The following is a 20,354-nucleotide window of genomic DNA, read 5'->3' on the forward strand; positions in this document are numbered from 1 at the left end:
CCACGTGCACACCTCCCAATACCCTGCCTGTGTGTGATGGGGAGCGGGGAGGAAGAGGGGTCGAGGGATTTAAGTCTGGAGGAAAGTGAGCTTTCCTCCAGAAGGTGAGCCGCCTGCGGCACTAGGCATGCCCCTCATTCCCAGGGCCTCCCAAGGACCAGGACAAGTCAGGGGCAGCCATCCCCGTAACCAGAGCCTTCGGCGACTCTAACCAGAGAGTCATCACCGACCCAAGAGGGGACCAACTCACCACACGCAAAAGGGGGGCATGAGGACAAAGAAGAGGAGGGGCGGCAGAAGGGGAATCCCAGACCGATTGTCCACCGCCCCCTCACTCACAGAGGACGCCCCCACCTGGGGACATGAAGCCCCCCCTTGTCCACACATCGGCACTTTCACGCACATCCGCCATTGTCTCAGCACACACATCTACAGCCACACACACACACACACACACTTCCCGACACATACAGGTCCACCCAGCCACACATTCAGCCCACCCTCAAAACCATCCTCCTGACCCCCACGTCACATCCAAATCTCCCCCACCCCCATCCATCACATCTACACTTATCCACCAACCCACCACACACATGCACCACCCACTCCCCCATACATACACCCCCCCCCCCCCCCCACACACACACACACACACACACCCGTATACATGCACCACTGCCACTCCCCACATACACGCATCACCCCACTCCCCCATACATACACCCCTGCCCCATCGCCCCCCCCCCCCCCCACACACACACACACACACACCCGTATACATGCACCACTGCCACTCCCCACATACACGCATCACCCCACTCCCCCATACATACACCCCTGCCCCATCGCCCCCCCCCCCCCCCCACACACACACACACACACACACACACACCCGTATACATGCACCACTGCCACTCCCCACATACACGCATCACCCCACTCCCCCATACATACACCCCTGCCCCATCGCCCCCCCCACACACACACACACACACACACACACACACAGACACCCCCCCCCCCCCCCCCTTCACACACACACACACACCCGTATACATGCACCACTGCCACTCCCCACATACACGCATCACCCCACTCCCCCCCACACACACACACATCCCATCCATACTATCAAACACCCCCCACTCCCCAAGTCCCAGGGTCGCAACCAGGCACCAGAGCATGTACCTGCCCGCCGCCGCAGCGGCAGGTCCAGGTCAGCCCAGCCCCCCACCCCCAAGAGACAGGGGACAACCCCGCCCAGCCCACCCCACGGCGGCACAGGCGCCCGTTACGGAGTCAAGCCGGCCAACCCATCACCCGCCAGCGACCTCGCCCCGCCACCGCGTGGCAACTCCAGCCGCTGGCCCATCCAGGTCCACAGTAGGGCTAGAAACCTAACCACCCCAGCAGTGGAGCAGTCAAAGTCCCCCCCCAGGAGCCCACCACAGACCCACAGCCTCCAGAGATCCCCAACCGGCCACCAACCCCGAGCGCAATAAGGTCACATTCTCCCCCATACTAAGTGATGGAGCTGATCACAGGGGACAAGAGGGAATGAAGTTCAGCCGACTGATCCCTTGAGGAGGCAGACATCATCTCAATACTGATGTGATCTAATAAGAGATTTGGAGAACTGCTGGATACACAGACTTTGTTTGCTTTTCCAGTTTAGAAAGATAGTTTTCTTTGCGATACATAAACTGGTGAGGATTAAGTTTGCAGAATTAAATTCTATGTTAATTTCACCCAAGTGACCCAGTAGGCCCAGTTTGGGGTTTGTAGGGATGTTACATTTGAAGCAATTTGACAGATCTTTACATACCTGAAACCAGAATTCCTGGACAGGTGGACAAGACCACAGAGCATGGTAGTAGTTGTCAATTGTGTTGCCAGTGCAGTGTGGACAGATGTTTGATTGTGACAGACCCATCCTGAACATCCTGTGTCCTGTATAATGAGTTCTATGCAGAATTTTAAATTGTATTAGTTGCATGTTTGAATTCTTAGTCATTGTAAATGTATTTGAACAGATTTGTGACCATTCATTTTGGTCAAAGTTACTGGATAAGTCTGCTTCCCATTTAGAAGTTGGGAGACATATGGAATCGTCTAGCTTTGATAGTAATCTATATATTTTGGATAACAGTTTCGGGGCAATGAGATTTAAGAATTCTGCAGCCCTGATAGGTAGCTGCAAGTTTAATTGATCAGGGGTGTATTTCTTACCTATAATAGATTTAAGTTGGTGGTATTCTAAGAATTTTGTGCTGCTGATTTCATATCGTGAAGTAATTGTATCAAAAGGGAGAAAGTTCCCGTTTTCTATTAAATGTTCTAACTGTTTTATTCCTTTATTCTTCCACTGAGGGAAGTTTATCATTTTCCGGTTTTGCTGGATGTCGGGATTGTTCCAAATAGGTGTAAGTTTGCATGGAATAAGCAAGGACTTGGTTAGTTTAAGAAATTCCCACCAGGCCATTAGTGAGGAGCTGATATTAATGCTTTTAAAGCATTTTTGGTGTTTGACAGCTGTGCTGATAAATGGCAGGTCTGAAATTGCCATATCCTCACACATAGCTTCTTTTATATTAAGCCATGCTTCATCTAGATAGCTAGGTTTAAGCCATTTAGAGATGTATTGTAGTCTATTGCTTATAAAGTAATTTTGGAAATTAGGCAAGTCTAAGCCACCGCTATCTTTAGTCTTCTGGAGTGTTTTTAGACTAATCCGTGGTGGTTTGTCTTTCCAGAGAAATCGAGTGACATTAGAGTCCAACGATTTAAACCAGGTGGAGGGAGGTTTAATGGGGATCATTGAAAACAGATAATTGATTTTAGGTAGAATCATCATTTTTATAGTGGCAACTCTTCCCATTAGTGATATGGGTAAAGATTTCCACCGTGTGAGATCGTCCTCAACTGTTTTTAGTAGAGGGACATAATTTAGCTTTGTAAGGTCTGATAGTCTGGGTGAGATGTTTATTCCCAAGTATCTAATATCTCCTGACTGTAAAGCAGTGTCAGGAGTATTGTGGAAGGAACAGTTGATGGGTAGAACGGTGGTTTTAGACCAATTAATGGAATATTTAGAAATTGATAAGAATTTGATTAGTGTGATTGTCTGACAGATGGATGATTGTGAATTTTGAAGGAAAAGTAATACATCATCAGCATTAAGACTGGTCTTATGCTCCATATTTCTACAGTTAATGCCTTTAATGTCTTTGTTTTGTCTAATTCTAGCTGCTAAGGGTTCAATAAAGATTGCAAAAAGTGAGGGGGAGAGTGGACAGCCTTGTCTGGTGCCTCTCTGCAAACTGAAGCTGTGAGAAGTTTGATCATTTGTCCTGACGCATGCATTTGGATTGCTATACAATATCTTTATCCAGTCGATAAATGATGAGCCAAACCCGAATTTTCTTAATGTTGCAAATAAGAATGTCCAGTTCACCCTGTCAAATGCTTTTTCAGCATCTAGAGAGATTATTGTAGTTTCCAGGTTATGTATGGTGGCATAATCAATTAGATTTATTAGTCTGCGCGTATTAGTGGTGGAATGTCGTCCCTTGATAAATCCTGTTTGATCAGGATGTATGATAAGTGGGGTTATTTTTTCTAGTCTTGTAGCAAGCGATTTGATTTTCATTCTCAATAAATGAAACAGAAAAAGACAGAAAACTTTGTATATAAAAGGGAGATTTTTCTCTTTTTTTTTTTTTTTTCCAAAAAAGGTCCATGGCCATAAACATGTTTATTTTTATGGATCTTAAAGGGTTGTTTGTTTGTTTTTTGTATAATATTTATTAAACCAAGAGCAATGAAACCCAATTTGCCTTTAAAAGAGGTGCTGTACAACAAATTCACATTTCAAATTGGAAGTAATGAGACCACTCATCTTTTCTGTGCATAAATGAGATGGCACGTGTGTGGAAGCTGTAAACAATACCTGCAGGGTGTTGGTGTGTTTCATTGGTAATCTTGATGTGAGGTAATCTAAGGAGGCTGTGCTTTATGGCATTTGTACACAAAATCAGTTTGACACACCTTCTCCAATAATAGTTTGGTTCTCAAGCAGAAATGAGATGAGACCTTGTTTGTTTGGGAGCCCTTGGCAGCTTGAACCACAGTAATAGCCTGTCTGTGCAGGACATTAGCATCCTTTTAGCCAGCAACATGACTAATATTTATGATGACTTTCATCTTGATGAGATGCATGTGTTCTTTTGGAGATTGTTGCACTTCTCTGTTCTTATTAATCATTGAAAGGCGTATAATAACGAATGAATAATGGAGCATTTCTTGTTCTACTGATAATTAGCCCATATGTGTTTTCAGATTTAAAGCCATCGCAGTGATGATAAAAGTTCTTGGCTTGAAAATAGCTCCAAATAGCTCATGTGTCCTTGGTGTGAATGAGCTATGATTAACATGCATTGAATCTCTGTGTTTGCTAATATTTAATTTGTACTTATTTCCGGTTTAAAAGTGTTTTTTAACAAGGATTTTAAAAACATGATGTTGATTTTTTTCACTGCTCTCTGTTTCCGTAGCCGGCTACCATCAAGACTCACAACATCATCGAGAGGACAGCCAACTTTGTGTGCCAGCAGGGGGCTCAGTTTGAGATAGTGCTGAAAGCAAAGCAGGCTGGGAACTCCCAGTTTGACTTTCTTCGCTTTGACCATTACCTGAACCCTTATTACAAGCACATCCTGCGGGCGATGAAGGAAGGTCGATATAACCTTCCGTCTTCTGGTAAACAAGAGCAGTCGCAGGGTGAGTTTCAGAAAGCAGGCACCAAGCCCATGTCTCATCATGATTGCCACATAAATGCCTAGACTGCATAAGCACATTAAAAAAAATCATATAATGAAACACCAATACTAACATAGAGATATTTTTTTTAAAATGCACATTTATTCCCGTTACAGAATCAGATTCTGAAGATTCGGATGATGATGGAGATGGCAGCTACCTCCACCCCAGCCTTTTTGCCCCTAAAAAGAGTTCTCGCCTTGAGGAGCTGACAAAGGTATTATATACAGAACAAAGGCCTTTCAATAAAGCCTGCTGGGAAGATGGCTAGCTGCACTGAACATGTGAAATGTCCACATGACAATTATCTTTTCACCATAGAATAATTATCTCTGAATATTTTTATTCCCTTAGTAACACACACCTACTCCAGAGCAGCAAAAACTGCTAAGATTGTTTCATAGAAGAGCTCACAAGCAATATTTTATTTTGTTTTCTGAGCTTGTGTTTACTTAATTTAAAGAAGACCAAACGACTTGTATAACATGGTAAACCTTGGAGCAGAATGAAGGTTTTTCACATTTGATATTGTTCTGGTAAAACGGCTCCATCTCATATAATTAACATGTGGTGTGATCTCAGTCTTAAGCATAACTTTACAAAAACAAAAAGCATATTTTTAGTAAATTGGCCTTGTTCTTTTGCAGCCTCTAAAGGTTATGGACCCAGATCATCCGCTTGCAGCCCTTGTGCGAAAAGCCCAACAGGAAAGAAACGGCACGGCGGCGGCAGCACCAGCAGCACCAGCAGTAGCAGTAACCACTCAAGAGGAACCTGCACCCACTCCAACTACTCAGTACTCTGCCGACCGTAAGTACATGTTGTTGTTGTTGTGTTTTTCCTGAGAGAACAAACAAAACACATACAAGCTTAATATTGTTTTTGATTTCCTTCTTTTCCTCTCTTGGCTAGTCTGGCTTGTCCTCATCGAGGCGCTAGAATGTTTTGATTTGTTGACAAACACACAGCATGTTTTTACACTGAGCAGATGTCCATTTTTCCAAGAGGACTATTGACTGCAGAAAAAAACTGGCACTTGACTTTCTACACTTGTATTTTCTCTGTATTGTTCTCTCAACCAGCTGAACATAGTGTATAACTAATTTAAGCAGATCCACAATGCCTTAACAGCAAAAATAAATTGAGTTTAGAGATATTCCAGGGCAGCGCCGACCTCCTGAGAACCATAGTACCTGACCTGAATCAGCTCTCATGTAGCCCACATAGAAGCTGGGCTGCGGGTCAGATCAGACTTAAATAGATTTGTGGCCTTATTTCTGCAAGTTCAATCAGACATGACAGAATCCAAAAATGTTTGAAAAAAATAAGCTATATATGTCTCGTGTGTGTGTGTGTGTGTGTGTGTGTGTGTGTGTGTGTGTGTGTGTGTGTGTGTGTGTGTGTGTGTGTGTGTATATATATATATATATATATATATATATGTATATGTATATATATATATATATATATATATGTATATGTATATATATATATATATATATATATATATATATGTATATGTATATATATATGTATATGTATATATATATATATATGTATATGTATATATATATGTATATGTATATGTATATATATATGTATATGTATATATATATATATGTATATATATATATATATATATATGTATATGTATATATATATATATATATATATATATATATATATATATATATATATATATATATATATGTAAAAAATAATTCCCCTTTATTTTGTATATCTCAAATGCGATGATGTGCTTTTAAGTCAAACTGTTGTCACATTAATTTGTCTTCTCAAAATTCAAATGTTAGAGCTTTTAAGCATACCAGAAACAAAAACACACATTAAAGAAATGGACATATGAGAATACAGGCTCAAATACAGCATTTTAGAATATCTCAAGTGGAACATACTGTATCATTTTAGTCTTGAAATGAATTTCTGTGGGACATTCAAAATAAAAAAATATGGTAAAAAGTGAGAGATAGACAGTGGATTTTCTGTTTTCACTGATTGAGGTTGAACTTGCATTGTTAAGTACTCCCATACATTCAGGTTCGGCCGAGCACGAGTGTGTGTTTATAGTCAAGCGTAGGGTCTGCTGAACATCCACATTGACATGTAACAAGGGAGTACTTCGAGCGCTGTAGCTTGGATGCATGTCAGGTCCGAAGAGGTGAGCGATGAGCCTCTGTGGACCTACGCAGAGTCTATGGCGGTTACGGCGTAACTAACCGGACTCAGGCGCTGCGCAAGTATAAATCCGCGTTGAGATGAACTTTAACCAGTATTTTTATATTTAAATGCGGTTTTTCCATTTTATCCAGACTGCAGCATCCCCCATGTAGTCATTCCCTCCTGAGTCACTTCCACCTCAGCTCGATACGATGCACATCACTTGCTAAAGTTACTGTATTACTGTAGTTTATGTGTTCATCCTTGTCCAACACAGGAATATTTAAGTATTTACGAGGGGGAGTGAACACGAAACATGAATGCAGACATTTGGGAGAGGAAAAAGTCCTACAGCTAGACCTGGACAGTCTGTAAATGTTTTTTTTTCTCATCTGTGACCAAAATGGTTTTGCACTAGCGTTCTGATGAGTACATCGCAGATCTAACAGTAAGTGCAACTGAACCGAAGGGAATAAAACTTATTTTGATATAATGCAATCTAAGCTTTGCCAATCTCTGAAGTAAATTTCCTTTTTGGTCTTTGTTCTGCACATCTAAAGTCTTCATCATCTGTCAGTGACAGGATTGTAAATCAGAGACTCAGCTTTCATTCTCAGTTTTCAAGAGCAGAGACAATCACGTCATTAAAGTCAGCCAGCTCAGTGAGCGATGTGTTAATATCACAGCGGCTCCACTTTGACACTGACCATTTATTTAGTCTCTATCCATAACAACCCCATTCTCCACTCCTCTCCTGTTTTTGTTTCATCCATTAATACATTGTTTTTGAAATAGATATGGAGGACAAAATAACCTTTTTTCATACATAGGTCACACCAGTTTTATTTGTTGCTGTCTTGTTGATTAGATTAATAGGGGACAATAGATATGTTAAAAAAAAAAACAAAAAAAAACTAATGCACTAGACCTTCAAAAAAAAAAAAAAAAAAAAAAAAAGGACCTCTCCCATCTTTGCAACTAACAACGCTTTACTTTTAGGTTGACATCTGACCCACCAACTGCGTCGAAATTTAAATGTTGCTGCAAACTCTAGCATCTGATTTTAAATGAAGTTCTAAAAAAAAAAAAAGGAAAATATCAAGCCCTGTTTCCATGTAAAACGTTTTCTTTTGCATACACAACAACAGGATAACAACTTATCTCGCAAACAGGCCCAGAAACAATGTTGCGGACATGCCAGGCTTCCAGTGAGCAGTGAAACTTTGCAAAGACTCACCCAGGTGTGCAGCACATCTGCGTAAGACTGGAAAACACAGCAACAGAAGCGCTGCATGCCAAATTGCTTTTGATCTGATGCGTGTAACTAATGCATCTTTGTTGACACACACGTCTGCTGTTGCTGGATCAAAGTATTCAAGTGCAAGATGATCTGAAAGACTGTTGCCAAAATATTCCATATCCAATTCACACGGACAGGACTCATCTTGCGTTGCAGTAAATTTTCAGCCCAGTTGTTGTTTCCACCCAAATCTCTGTTACTTCATAAACGACAGGCCAGTACGCAACAAAACTTTTGCGTTTTTCTGTTTGAGCTTCGTGGTATAAATGCATCTATACACGTTTCTTGCAGCAGTGATTTTGAATCTCTTTTTTTTTTAGACTCTACACCAGCATCTGCAGAAGAAAGCTACAAGCATTTCTTTTTCTTTCTTTTTTTTTTGGTCATAAAAGAAGACACACACATGTTTGGGTTGAACCCGCTATCCCAGAGCATCCCCTAAACGTTTATTATGCTTATAAAGGGAAATGTTCTCGTCCAGCTTTCCTATTTTCTCTTCTTAGAAAATGTAATTTCAGAACAGTGACTGAGCACAAATGTGGGGTTTTGTGTTATTTATAGGCTCCGCGATAAACAAAGCTGATTTGACAGTTTACATTTGGAGCAGCGGATGACTTTTCTCTGACCTGTTGGTGCACTTTGCAAAGGTTGAAATGCAAAGAATGCATAATGAAAAGGAACTGGTAAATCCCTGTGTTACTGTCAGACATGCATCGGGATTTCTCATAAAAGCCAGAAAATTTTATCGCAGCTCTGATCTCCTGTTAAAATTAGCTGTACGGCACTGGACACGAGAGACAGCCCAGTCTGAGCCTAAGGCACTGAGTTAAATGAGTGATTACGGCAGCCTCAATAAAAACAGAACAGCGTGATCTTTGTAAAGTTATTTTGTGGTTTGTTATGGAAATTAATTGCACTGTATTCGTCAGTTAAGCTCACATTGCGAAGCAGGGCGATTCATCCATTCATTCATGCCCAAAGCAAGGCAGATGTGAAACCATCCATGCATCTGTCTGGAAGTAACACAACTATTTGTGTTTTATCGGGAGAAATGTAAGTATTTCCAGGAATTACTGTATTTCTTGTAACAGTTTTCTCCTTTGTTTCCAGCTGTGTACTACGGGTACTACATGCTTCCTGATGGATCGTTCTGCTTAGCGCCACCTCCCCCAGGTATAGATGCCACCTCATACTACAACACTATGACTTCAGCTGTCATGACGCCCTCTGCTACGTCTGAGGCTTTGCCCCACATTGCGAATACATCCACCCCTGGTGAAACTGTCCCAGTGGCATCACCAGCTACCATCCCCGCCCAGGTTTCCACTTCTGTTGCACCTGTAAACATACCAGAGACCAGGTAAGAATCAGGATAATGGGCATCACTGTAATAGTTTTACTTCTAATACTATTGATTAAATTGTATGAAATACATAGTGGATCCAAATAAAAAGTCACTTTGTTATGGCTTGTTGTTTTCTTGTTGTGTTTTGTGAAATATGAACCCACGGCATGTCTTTAACGTCATCTTAAAATTCTTGTCCAAACAGTTCAAAAGCTGAAGTTTCAGTTTCCACACCAGCAGCACCAGCCATCATCCCCCCACCGCCTGACATCCAGCCAGTCATAGACAAGCTGGCTGAGTATGTCGCGAGGAACGGTGTGAAGTTTGAGGCCAGTGTCCGTGCCAAGAATGATCCCCGGTAAGTGTTTCTACCACTTATAAATCTATCATTCGAATTTGTAACTGTGCTTTCAGATTCAGTGCTGAGCCTCTTCATCATCTTCTTGCTCAGCCTTATATGGGTGCTAACCTCTCATCCTATACACTGTGTGTAAATTCTGCTTTCTGTCCCCTGTAGGTTTGAATTTCTGCAGTCTTGGCATCAGTACAACACCTATTACGAATTTAAGAAGAATTACTTTATGCAAAAAGAAGTAAAAGGCCTGCCAGAGGTATTGTAAGAAGTGTGTGTGTCTACTTGTTACAGTGATACTTTTCAGATTACTTTACCATTTAACATTCATGTCCCCGTTTTGGCATCTGAAATCAAATCTTGTATTTTTGACACATCATGCTTTTGATAGAGCTAACTATAAATCTCTCATATGGTCATGAAATGCAAGTGTAATTGCCATGGTTCCTAGATAATGAATTGTATTAGTTTGTAATGATGGAACTGTCACAGTTTTATTTGCATGGCAGCTGCTACAAACTCAATAGTTGATTGAAATTATCGTCTACAGTCTTAAATCACTTTATACAGTTGTGACTTGAGTGGAATTGCTGTTGTGCGTGCAAGGAGAAGGTCCTCTTCCAAAGCTGGTGACAAAAAGTTTTCAGAAAGGCCAGCTTTACATCCAGAACACTTAAAAGAAAAAAAAAAAAGAACTTCACTTTTTCCATTACAGCCCCAAGAATATAAATTTCATGCAAATTATATTCAGTAATAGCGGATCGTGCTAAGCATGCACAAAAGGATAGAGAAGACATTGGAGAACCAACAAGCGTATAGAAACTGCTAAACTAAACATTATTTATGAACTCCAGAGGATTTCAAATCAAATATTACATGTGAAGGTTTTGCTAATTATATTATTTTATCACCACTTTTAGTTATTTCTTTTATTATTGGGGAAAAATGTAATGATGATTTATTTTTGTTGTAAAAATTGTTCACTCTTTCTTGTAGTTTGCTTCAACTTGTACCTGTTGGCATCATGCCGGCATGGTCTGCATAAGATCTGTTTTGCTGATTCCCTGTGTTCTTGTCAGGGTATTTAGTGAGTCTTCCCTAAAGTTCATCGTGAATTTTAATCAATGCTTGGGATCATTGTTTAGATTAAGGAAAGGTTGTGTAGTCATGCACCACACTTGGTCAACCTTGAAATTAGCTGCTTTTTGTTCCTGGTATGCTCTGACGTTACACATCGAAATTAAGCATATCCTGGTCTAGAATATTAAAGTAAAGGAGGAAATTAACGCTGCGCACAAATAAATTATATAAGATGCAAAATGTTTGGATATGCAACGCTGTGAAAATTGAGTCACCTGACAGACTTATTCAAGTGTGATTAAAATAAGATCAACCTGATGTTTCAGGAATATCAGATCATTCAGGGTTTGGTAAACAAATAACAAACAGCTTCTGTATTTTCTTTTACATTTTAAACTTGGGATTTTACGTTTTTTTCTCATGTTGTCACATTCCCATCAAGCTGCTAACTTTGGAAAGTCAAATGTCAACATGAATTTACAGATGCCTAAAACATTTTAAAATATATATTTATATGTAATATATATTATTTGTCTTTGTGTCACACCAAGAAAGGGAAAAGCAAAGAAAGTAAGTGAGGTTGGAATGGAGCCATTCATCTTGGGATAATAAATTAAACCCATTAGCTTGTCAGAGTGCAGGGGAGTGTGTCCCATTATGACACAGCTCAGGTTGCCCCCCCCCCCCCAACAACAAGCAGCAGCTTGGTTTTTCTTTCAGGAAACTTGCTATGTGTTTGTTACTCCTCTCAGTCAGAAGTGTTAATCCATATTTCTAAAAAAAATTTCCACTTGCAAAAACTAGCTGCTGTTGTTTTGCATTTAATTTCAAGTGTTAAAGAGAATCAGCAGCGAGTTTTAACTCTGTTAACATAAGATGTTATACTTCAAAGCTGTGTTGATGGCAAATTACAATCGGGGAGGTCACTGAAGAATAAAGCTTTTAAAATTTTTAAGGAAAAAAAAAAAGATCGTGCACGGCTTGAATTAATTAAGATACACTATCTTCTGTTAAATTGGATCCTTAGTACTAATGATAATGGACAAAATAGTTATTTAAATTTTGTCATGTCCCCTTACTTGTGGTTTGGAGACTTAGCATGTGGCATCATGAAGTGCTGATTTAAAGTGTGTTTAAAGGAAAGACTGGCCAGTCAGATGTGGTGGATTTGTGTTGAAAGATTTCTCATCTCCATAAGTTAAACATTTCCATTTTCAGCTTTTTTCTGCCTTTCTGTTGCTGTTCTGTCTCAGTAGTCCATCTAAGAGTATAAAATATATATAATCTCATCAGACTGGCAGCACTCTAGGCTTGAGCTTCTGTTAATGGTGCTCTGCCTACACTTCAAAAATAAAAAAAAAAGTCCAGAAGAGAACATATTGGCCAGAGTTATCATATCCTGTTCATTTGCTGGGGTGGCACCATGATGCCTTTTAAACCCAAATGAATGATTATGATCAATAAATGGTTATAATGTCGGCATACCAACAGAAATAGGTCACTGATTCTAACATTTAGAGCCATCCAAGCATCAATCCCCTGCAAACACCAAAAGATGTTTCCGTTGAGTACAAACTGATCGGCAATAGACAACAAGCTCCGTTTTCTGGCTTCTTAAAGCTTTTCTCGTCTCATATTTTTCACTTAACCACTGCTGTGCATCTCATCATAACATTACATCATGCAGAAATGAAGGCATGCCAGTATCTCTGAAATCTCATTTTCAGCACCATCTGTCTCTGCTCAAAGTTCTCCTTGTTGATGTTGATTCATCATGTCGAGTCATTACAGACAGCGATGCAATAAGTGTAGATGGATGTGGTGTAGCTTCGGCAAGAGCACGATTGGTTCACGACTTAACGATTTCAACACAAACTAAGCAAATGATCTAATTTTCCTTATTTCTCTTCACTTTCTCTTATGTTATCTAGACTGCTGCAGCAGGTGAATGTAATCAACTTCAGACGGACGAGTCAACCAAGGAGTCAAAGCTGACAAAAGGTAGCAAACCAAATACACACTAAACAAATGCCATTTTACATTGAAATTGTTAGAATAGATGCAACACCTTTGGGACATACAAGTGTGTTTAGGTGGTTCCGTTTTTTTTATGTCTATGCACCTGGGGTAACTATTGTATTTATGTTTGCAATTTCATTTGATGGTATCATGCTAGAAGTGGTGCAGCAAAGACTGCATACCACCATGCTGGCAGGAGCTATAAACATACACAACACCTTATGCAAATGAAGCCATGCATGCACGGATTATTGGGATGTGGCAGATCATGCAGCAGCCAACCGGGAAAAACTAATAAGTTAGAATCGTACACAGGTATATTATCCAGACCTCTCCAATGAGGATCTAGGTCCTGTATTGAGGTTATTGCCTCAGGGATTGGGGCACATGGTCTCTTTTCATATCTGCCTGAGAAATGCTGTTTGATAATGAAATAGAAATAACTTGTGTCCCTCTTGCTCTGCTGCCTGTTTTCTTGACACAGTGTGTTTGTTTCCTGTTTTGTGATCTCCTCTGCTGTTATTTTTGTCCATCCTCCTTTATGTCTGTTCCTCTTCTTTTTTTTCCTGCTATTTAAATTTGGTTAAATAAAGTTTCTTATCATGTTTGGTGTCACAATCACAGTCGGACTCTTCTTGTGTCATTACAGTCTCTTTTGCCCCCATCTGTTTTGCCATCAAACCAAAGGAAAACGACTTGCTGCCTTTAGAGAAGAACAGAGTTCGACTGGACGACGACTCCGACGAGGACAAGGTCTAGTTCAGCTTTGTGTTTTTTGTCTCACTGTAAGTTTAAGTCATTTTTTGAGACAAAGAAAAGGTAATTTAACAATTGCAAAAATATGCTTGCTTGAAGCTGTTGGAAGAAGGAGGACTGGAAGCTGTATTGGGGGGAGCTGAAATGATGGAGAAGGAGCCTCCACCAGCCACCATGCCCGAAGAGAAGAGACCCACCCTCAGTTTGGAGGAGTTGGAAGCAAAACAAGGTGATTTGGAAACAACTTTCTAAGGTTTTAATGTATCCTGCATTGCTTTTGTAATGCTAATCCCCTTTGTACTATAAATACATGACAAACTACCGATACTGTTGATAAGATGCTTAAAGCAGAGGAAAGAAAGCTCAACAGCAATTTAATGTGGAGTCTGCAGCCACATTTATTCTACAGTAGGTAGAGTAGGTACCATTACACCTGTTTTTATGCTTTTGTTTTTTAAGAGTGTTGGAATGCACAGAGAAACAAAAGGAGATTAGTAGAGAGATGAGTATAATCCTTCAATCGAACTGTATTAACTCCTCCAAGAGGGTGTACCTGTGTAGTTAAACAAGGACTGTAGAACTCAAAACATTATTTATCTTTCATGTGAGAATTTTTCTATTTTTGGTACCGTTCTTCGTTTGTTATGGCATGGATATTAAAATGGTACGACTTGCCTGTCGTTCTTAATCGAAGTAAAACTTCACTGACATTCTATTAGAAAATCTTTAAATCAGAGAGCAAACGCAAATTAAACTTAGATTTAGTCCAAAAGGAACTTCATACAGTAAAATCTTTGAATGGGACTTTAAGATTGGTACAGTAACAATAAAGAAAGGTCATTAAGAATGAAGTCGGCCCAATCTTGCTAAATGATTAAAATACATCACTATGCTACTGACATTTTAAAACCATCATTAGATCATTTAAATAAAAGACAACCTGCTTTTATAGTTCCACTTGTACTTTGTTAATTAACCTTTTGTCTATGTTTGTGTAGTTTTGCATTTTGAAAACCTCCGTGATGTTTAGTGACTATGTAAACTATAAAACATTTTTTTGGTAACAATTAAATCCAATTGGATGATCATCTGCAAAAGAATTTTTCTCCATGAAACATCTTTTTTCCATATAGCAGTCGGTTGCCACCATCTTCAGGATTATGCATTTTTCACTGGACTCACCAAAAGGGCATTACCGATTTTTGAGATGAAATATTTACTTTAGCTGGAAAAAGGTTGCAGAAGCTTTTTTTTTTTTTAACACCAAAGTCAGGCTCATAATGTCACTTGTCAAAACAACAATCACAAGCCTGAATGGAGTTGTCAGCATTGATAACACTGTGAGCAAATGCAAGTGAAAGATGTTTTTTATCACTTAAAACAGGATATAAATTTCCGCCAATACTTTTGATGAAAGACTTTAATACTTTTGACTCACGTTGTCATGGAGCTGCAGTTGCTCCGCAGCATCCAGGTGCTGAGAAACCAGACAATGGAGCTTCCCGTGACAGCTGTGTTGCAGCACCACATTACACACCGGCATCTGGATATCAATACGCTGGCTGTGTTTGATGTGCACCGTCGCTGATTCAGCAAAGAAACACGAGGACATTATGAGAGGAAGCGAGGAATAAAAAGAGAACTGAGACAGAGGGATGAGATAAGGGTCAATGTTGATCTGAACTTTTCTGGGTGGACAGACGGGATGCAAGACAGATGCTGAATTAGCTGTCTTTAAAGGACGCCAAAGTGCAAAAATCCACCATACTTAGTAATGCCACTTTAAAACTGGCATTAAATTTAAAAAGCTAAACGTTAAAAAAAAAAAAAAAAAAAAAACAAGGCACAGGGAGAAACAGACTTTTCCACATTCTGTGTGTTTTTATTTTTGTATTTTGTTTTTGTTTTTGAAGGAATTTTACCAGTGCGCCCTTCTAACTGAAACATGCACTGCTAAATATTGTGATGTCCTTGTTAGCAGTTCAGCCAAATGCTCCTGAAAGAGTGTGGATCTTCCCACACATTAGAGGGAAAGTATAATAATCTCCTTTCGACCAGAAAGGCAGCTGCAAAATTGAACCTAAAAAGATGGACAGACAGACAATCAAAGACAAACGTGCCACTTTTCAGCATCAAAGAGGTTGACAGTTCCTTTTAGGTTCACTGGAACAGTTTTAGAGTGTAATGGCCTCTTTTGAAGCTGACAGGCGGCCAGAGAAAGAGGCTGGAAGAGCCTAATAAAACGCTGACTGAATTGCCTTTGCTGTGCAGCAAAGTGGCTGTCAGTCAGCAGGCCCTAACTCGATCAGATAGCACTGGAATCAGTGGCAGATAGCGAACACTAATCTGTAGTGATGGGCTGAAAAAAGCCACAAACACTAGATGCGGTTTCCTCCGATAAATACTCAACATAAATAAGGCTGCAAGCATTTCAGAGTGGATGTGCATCTTTAGTTTTGGAAGTGAGACGATTTAAAATACAAATGTAGGATCTGAAATAGTAGCTCCGCAGCTCGGAGAATCTGCTCGGGGTTATTTTAAATCTACTATTAATGACTTGATTGCATTTATTTTGGGAGCTGAGGCAAACTAATGTTAAAGTTTTACATGTAAGTGTATGATTTAGGTGTTTTTTTGTTTTTTTTCTGCATTCGCTGCAAAGAGATGACGGTGATAGATCGAGAAGAAAGCTACTGAAGTGTGTTTTTGGGCAGAAGCAGCTTTCTTCTTCTCAGTCAATTAAAATAATTAAAAAAATAAAAATGTGGACAAAAATCAAACTTTCATTTGCTTCATGTTTAAAATCTTTAAAGCTTCTTTATGATTGCTGGATGTTTATCAAACCATGAATCTGCCTTTTAAAACGTACTTTGCCGTTTCTCTCCAGGCTTCAGTTATGGTGAAAATGCATTTTATCAGTTTAATAGTTAAGTCCTCATCAGCTCTTATCAGGTGAATAATGAGAATGTTGGGCAGATTGCTTAAATAGTTAAAATGATATGTGTCAAGATTGTTTGTGGTTTATGTTAAATGACTAAAATTGTTTTTACCAAAAAGCTGCCAGAATAGCAGCACACTGTAAATACACACATGCACACACACTTCAAACCTGCATTAAAATGAGTAACCGCAAAAACTAGAAGTAGGGCTGGGCGATATATCGAGTATACTCGAGATATGGCTAGTCCACTTTGCGATATAGAAAATGCCTATATTCGTCATATTCGAGTATCCTGTTGTCACGCAGTTGTTTTTAGCAGTGGGCGGGGTTTTCTCCCTCCTCCTTGACTCTGCACCGCTTTGCACAGAGAGTTAAAGCAAGCGCACCTGGTTACGTACATAACGTGAGCTACGTGCTACGTCATGAGAGGCAGCGTGTAGCCACTGTTTCCAACTTGGTGACTTTCTCGCTAAATCTAACGACTTTTTTTGTGAAAAGCGACAAATCTAGCGACTTTTACTGGAGTTATTGGAGACTTTCCTGGTGTTTTGGCGACTGACTTTAAAGCGCATATTCGAACGAGAGTCTCTCCCCGTTCTAAAGCGCTCAGTCGGCTCCGGCTGCAGCTGCAGCCAGTCAGAGGAGCAGAGAGGACACCTGCACGACTCCACCTACAGTCACAATGAACAACAAAATCCGCCACTGATCCCGCTCTGGATTACAGAGTGGGATGTAAATTACAAAGTTTTTCACGTCACGAAAAAATAATTAATTCTTTTTGATTACATTCACAGCCTCTGTCACTTACTCACCTCATCCACTGTGTGTGTGACACAAGCTAAATATTTATCTAGCTCGTCATGTCTCTAGAAAGTACAGAAAGGAGTGGGAATCAAATCCTGAATTAAAAGCTGGCTGAAGCCGTTTATTGGAGACGATACGAGGACATTCTGCCTGTATTACAAGACTGATTTATACGGTAAACTCTGCAATTAAAAAAAATACACGACAACTCAAAAATGTATCCATAAAGCAAAGCCTTATAATAGTTCATCATTTGAAAAGTCCCCCCCTAGAGCACCTATTTTAATACGTTGCATTTATTACATCATGCAAAGTCACTTTATTTTGTTTTAAAATGACATGTTTCTGCCACTGCTTTAACTGTTCAATAAATACGGTTTTGATCAGTTTGCTTCATTACAATTTCATCCTTTTGGCATAAATGTTTAAAATCAGCACATCTTGATGCAGTATGAACAATTATGTTTTAATGGAGACACAAAATCATCTTCCTGATGTGATTGTATGCACCAAAGCATTCATTTAACGCTGAGGTAAATATCGAGATATATATCGTATATCGTAACATGGCATAAAAATATCGGGATATTACTAAAAGGTCATATCGCCCAGCCCTACTGAGAAGTACAAGAAATTCTCTGCATTTTCCTCAGAATCTGTACACTCATAAGGAAATAGTGAAAATGAGTTAATAGAGATTAAATCAGACGCCAGGATTGCGTTGTGTTCTGAGTTGTCTGGGAGGTCTCATGGATTCTGGTTTCTGCAGTTTGTTTTTCTAACTGGATTGTGATTTGCCTCAGCAGCTGGCCTATTTTTAACACTGGAGAGATTACGGTAGCCCCGGTAGTTGCATAACTGTGGGGGAAAAAGGGTTTTCTGCAAGCACTTGCTTTATATTTTACATTGTGTTGTCTTCTTTTGTCTCGCTCATGCTGTTGTCTCCCTCTTCATGCCATCTTTCCAGCCTGTCTCCATAACTTCAGCCCCCCCCCCCCCCCCCCCCCCCCCCCCCTCCCATTGTCAGTCAGATGTCTATCATCTCTCCTCCACCTACTCGTTCCCTCCTACTTTTCTTTGCTCTTCTTGAATTGCATGAAATTATGTATGATCAGAGAGTTGATTGACAGCCGCTTGAAACTCTGTAAACCATCTCTTTTTTTTTCTTGGTTTACTTTCTTCACTTTTCTTCATAATTTTTCTTCGATTTTGTAGTTTTTCATCCCTCTTCTGACGTTCCTCTTCTCTCTTACCTAAATTCTCCTTTCAAAAGTAATTTGTGGCCAAGAATGAATTTTCTTCTTCTATCAGATTTTGTGTGACATTGACTACAATCCAACCATTTCTGCTGGCTTTACCCTCTCATCTCCCCCCTCAGCCAAGCAAAAACTGGAGGATCGTCTAGCAGCTGCAGCCAGGGAGAAGCTGGCGCAGGCATCTAAGGAGTCCAAGGAGAAACAGCTACAGGCAGAAAGGAAGAGGAAAGCAGCACTCTTCCTACAGACCCTCCGTGGCCCAGTTGCTGGAGAGCCCGAGGCCAAGAGAACGGAGCTCGATTCAAGTGTACAACTCCAGGTAGGGGAATAGTTTATTAAGGTAGACTAGTGTTTGCCATTGGGTGTGTGAGTGGCCTTATTGCTCATTGACATCCTAATTAGATTCATGCCCACACTATTTTTAAAATGGCAACAGCTGTTGGTGAGATACATCAGGTGTGTATAATTTAGCATCACACAGCTACTGTGCACACGCGGGACACGCAGGACTAATTTCTACTGATGTGAAACTTTATTCATGTGATATAAGAGGTCAAAAAGGCTGATCTGAGTGATTTTTACCAGGCTTTGTGCAGGTTTGTCCTCTAATAAGGTTGAGATTTGTTATTAGGGGAAAAACTCTGTGTCAGATTTGTGACAGAATTAATCTGCAAATATCACTTTGTCATCTGCATTGTAGAAGAGAGGACGCAGCCAGTAACATTATCAGTTATTTTCCTGACACGCCTTATGATTGAAGGTAAATATAACCAAATCAGCTGCTTGATATTTATTCATTAAATGTCAGGTCAGCATTTGTCGTTTAAATGAAACTTTAAAGAAGAATGCTCAGAATATAGAAAGTCGTAATACCATTTGATTTTCAAAGTGTGAGAGTTTAATCAAATATTAATCTGACATAGATGTCAGAGGGCCTACTATGACACTTTTCTCTGCTCATTTCCTGAGCCAACTGATATTAAACCTGGCAAATTAATTTCCACTTAACTGTGGGAAGTTATATTTTCTTTCTTCTTTTTTTTTTTTGGTCAAGCTGCTTCACCACTTTTTGCTCCCTGCATAGAAACAATATATGTAATTGTGTTAAAACATAAAGAGATGGACAGAGCCTCGGTGACGTCACCCAGAGGTTTCTGAAGAGCTGAATTGAAGCTCGGTGGGCGGTTCCTACCATCGCCATCTTGGCAGGGTCATGCACGTCGTCTCGCCTGGAAAATACAAATATGAGCAAAGAGGTGGAGCTGAGAGGGGAGCCGTGAGCGTCATGGCGGATGATTGACATTGAGCAAACTCCGAGCTTTCTGCAGCTAAAAGCTAATCAAGCTAACCCCGAGATAACGGGAGCTAACCAGCTAACGGAGGTAAGCGGGCTAAAGCTAAGTCACGTTGTTAACCGGCTAAAAACCGCGGTTATTCTATGTTCTTCTGACTTGAAGCCGGAGATTGGTTCCTGTCAATCAAAAGGACACGCCCCTAAATATGCA

The 20,354-nt window shown here is 40.1% G+C and overlaps 1 protein-coding gene across 2 annotated transcripts in view; it reads left to right on the plus strand.

Moving 5' to 3' along the window:
- The window catches only part of sfswap (splicing factor SWAP), a 54,189-nt gene that overhangs the window by 14,191 nt on the left and 19,644 nt on the right, over positions 1 to 20,354 (plus strand). For both annotated transcript variants that reach the window (XM_079256162.1, XM_079256163.1), the window contains exons 5-14: positions 4,554 to 4,779; positions 4,935 to 5,035; positions 5,466 to 5,628; positions 9,407 to 9,656; positions 9,847 to 9,999; positions 10,159 to 10,252; positions 13,005 to 13,074; positions 13,742 to 13,845; positions 13,948 to 14,077; positions 18,972 to 19,168. In XM_079256162.1, the coding sequence (XP_079112288.1) occupies positions 4,554 to 4,779; positions 4,935 to 5,035; positions 5,466 to 5,628; positions 9,407 to 9,656; positions 9,847 to 9,999; positions 10,159 to 10,252; positions 13,005 to 13,074; positions 13,742 to 13,845; positions 13,948 to 14,077; positions 18,972 to 19,168 (1,488 nt within the window). The remainder of the gene's footprint in view (positions 1 to 4,553; positions 4,780 to 4,934; positions 5,036 to 5,465; positions 5,629 to 9,406; positions 9,657 to 9,846; positions 10,000 to 10,158; positions 10,253 to 13,004; positions 13,075 to 13,741; positions 13,846 to 13,947; positions 14,078 to 18,971; positions 19,169 to 20,354) is intronic.

Source organism: Telmatherina bonti (genome assembly GCF_933228915.1).
Source record: "Telmatherina bonti genome assembly, chromosome: 17".
Taxonomy (NCBI): domain Eukaryota; kingdom Metazoa; phylum Chordata; class Actinopteri; order Atheriniformes; family Telmatherinidae; genus Telmatherina; species Telmatherina bonti.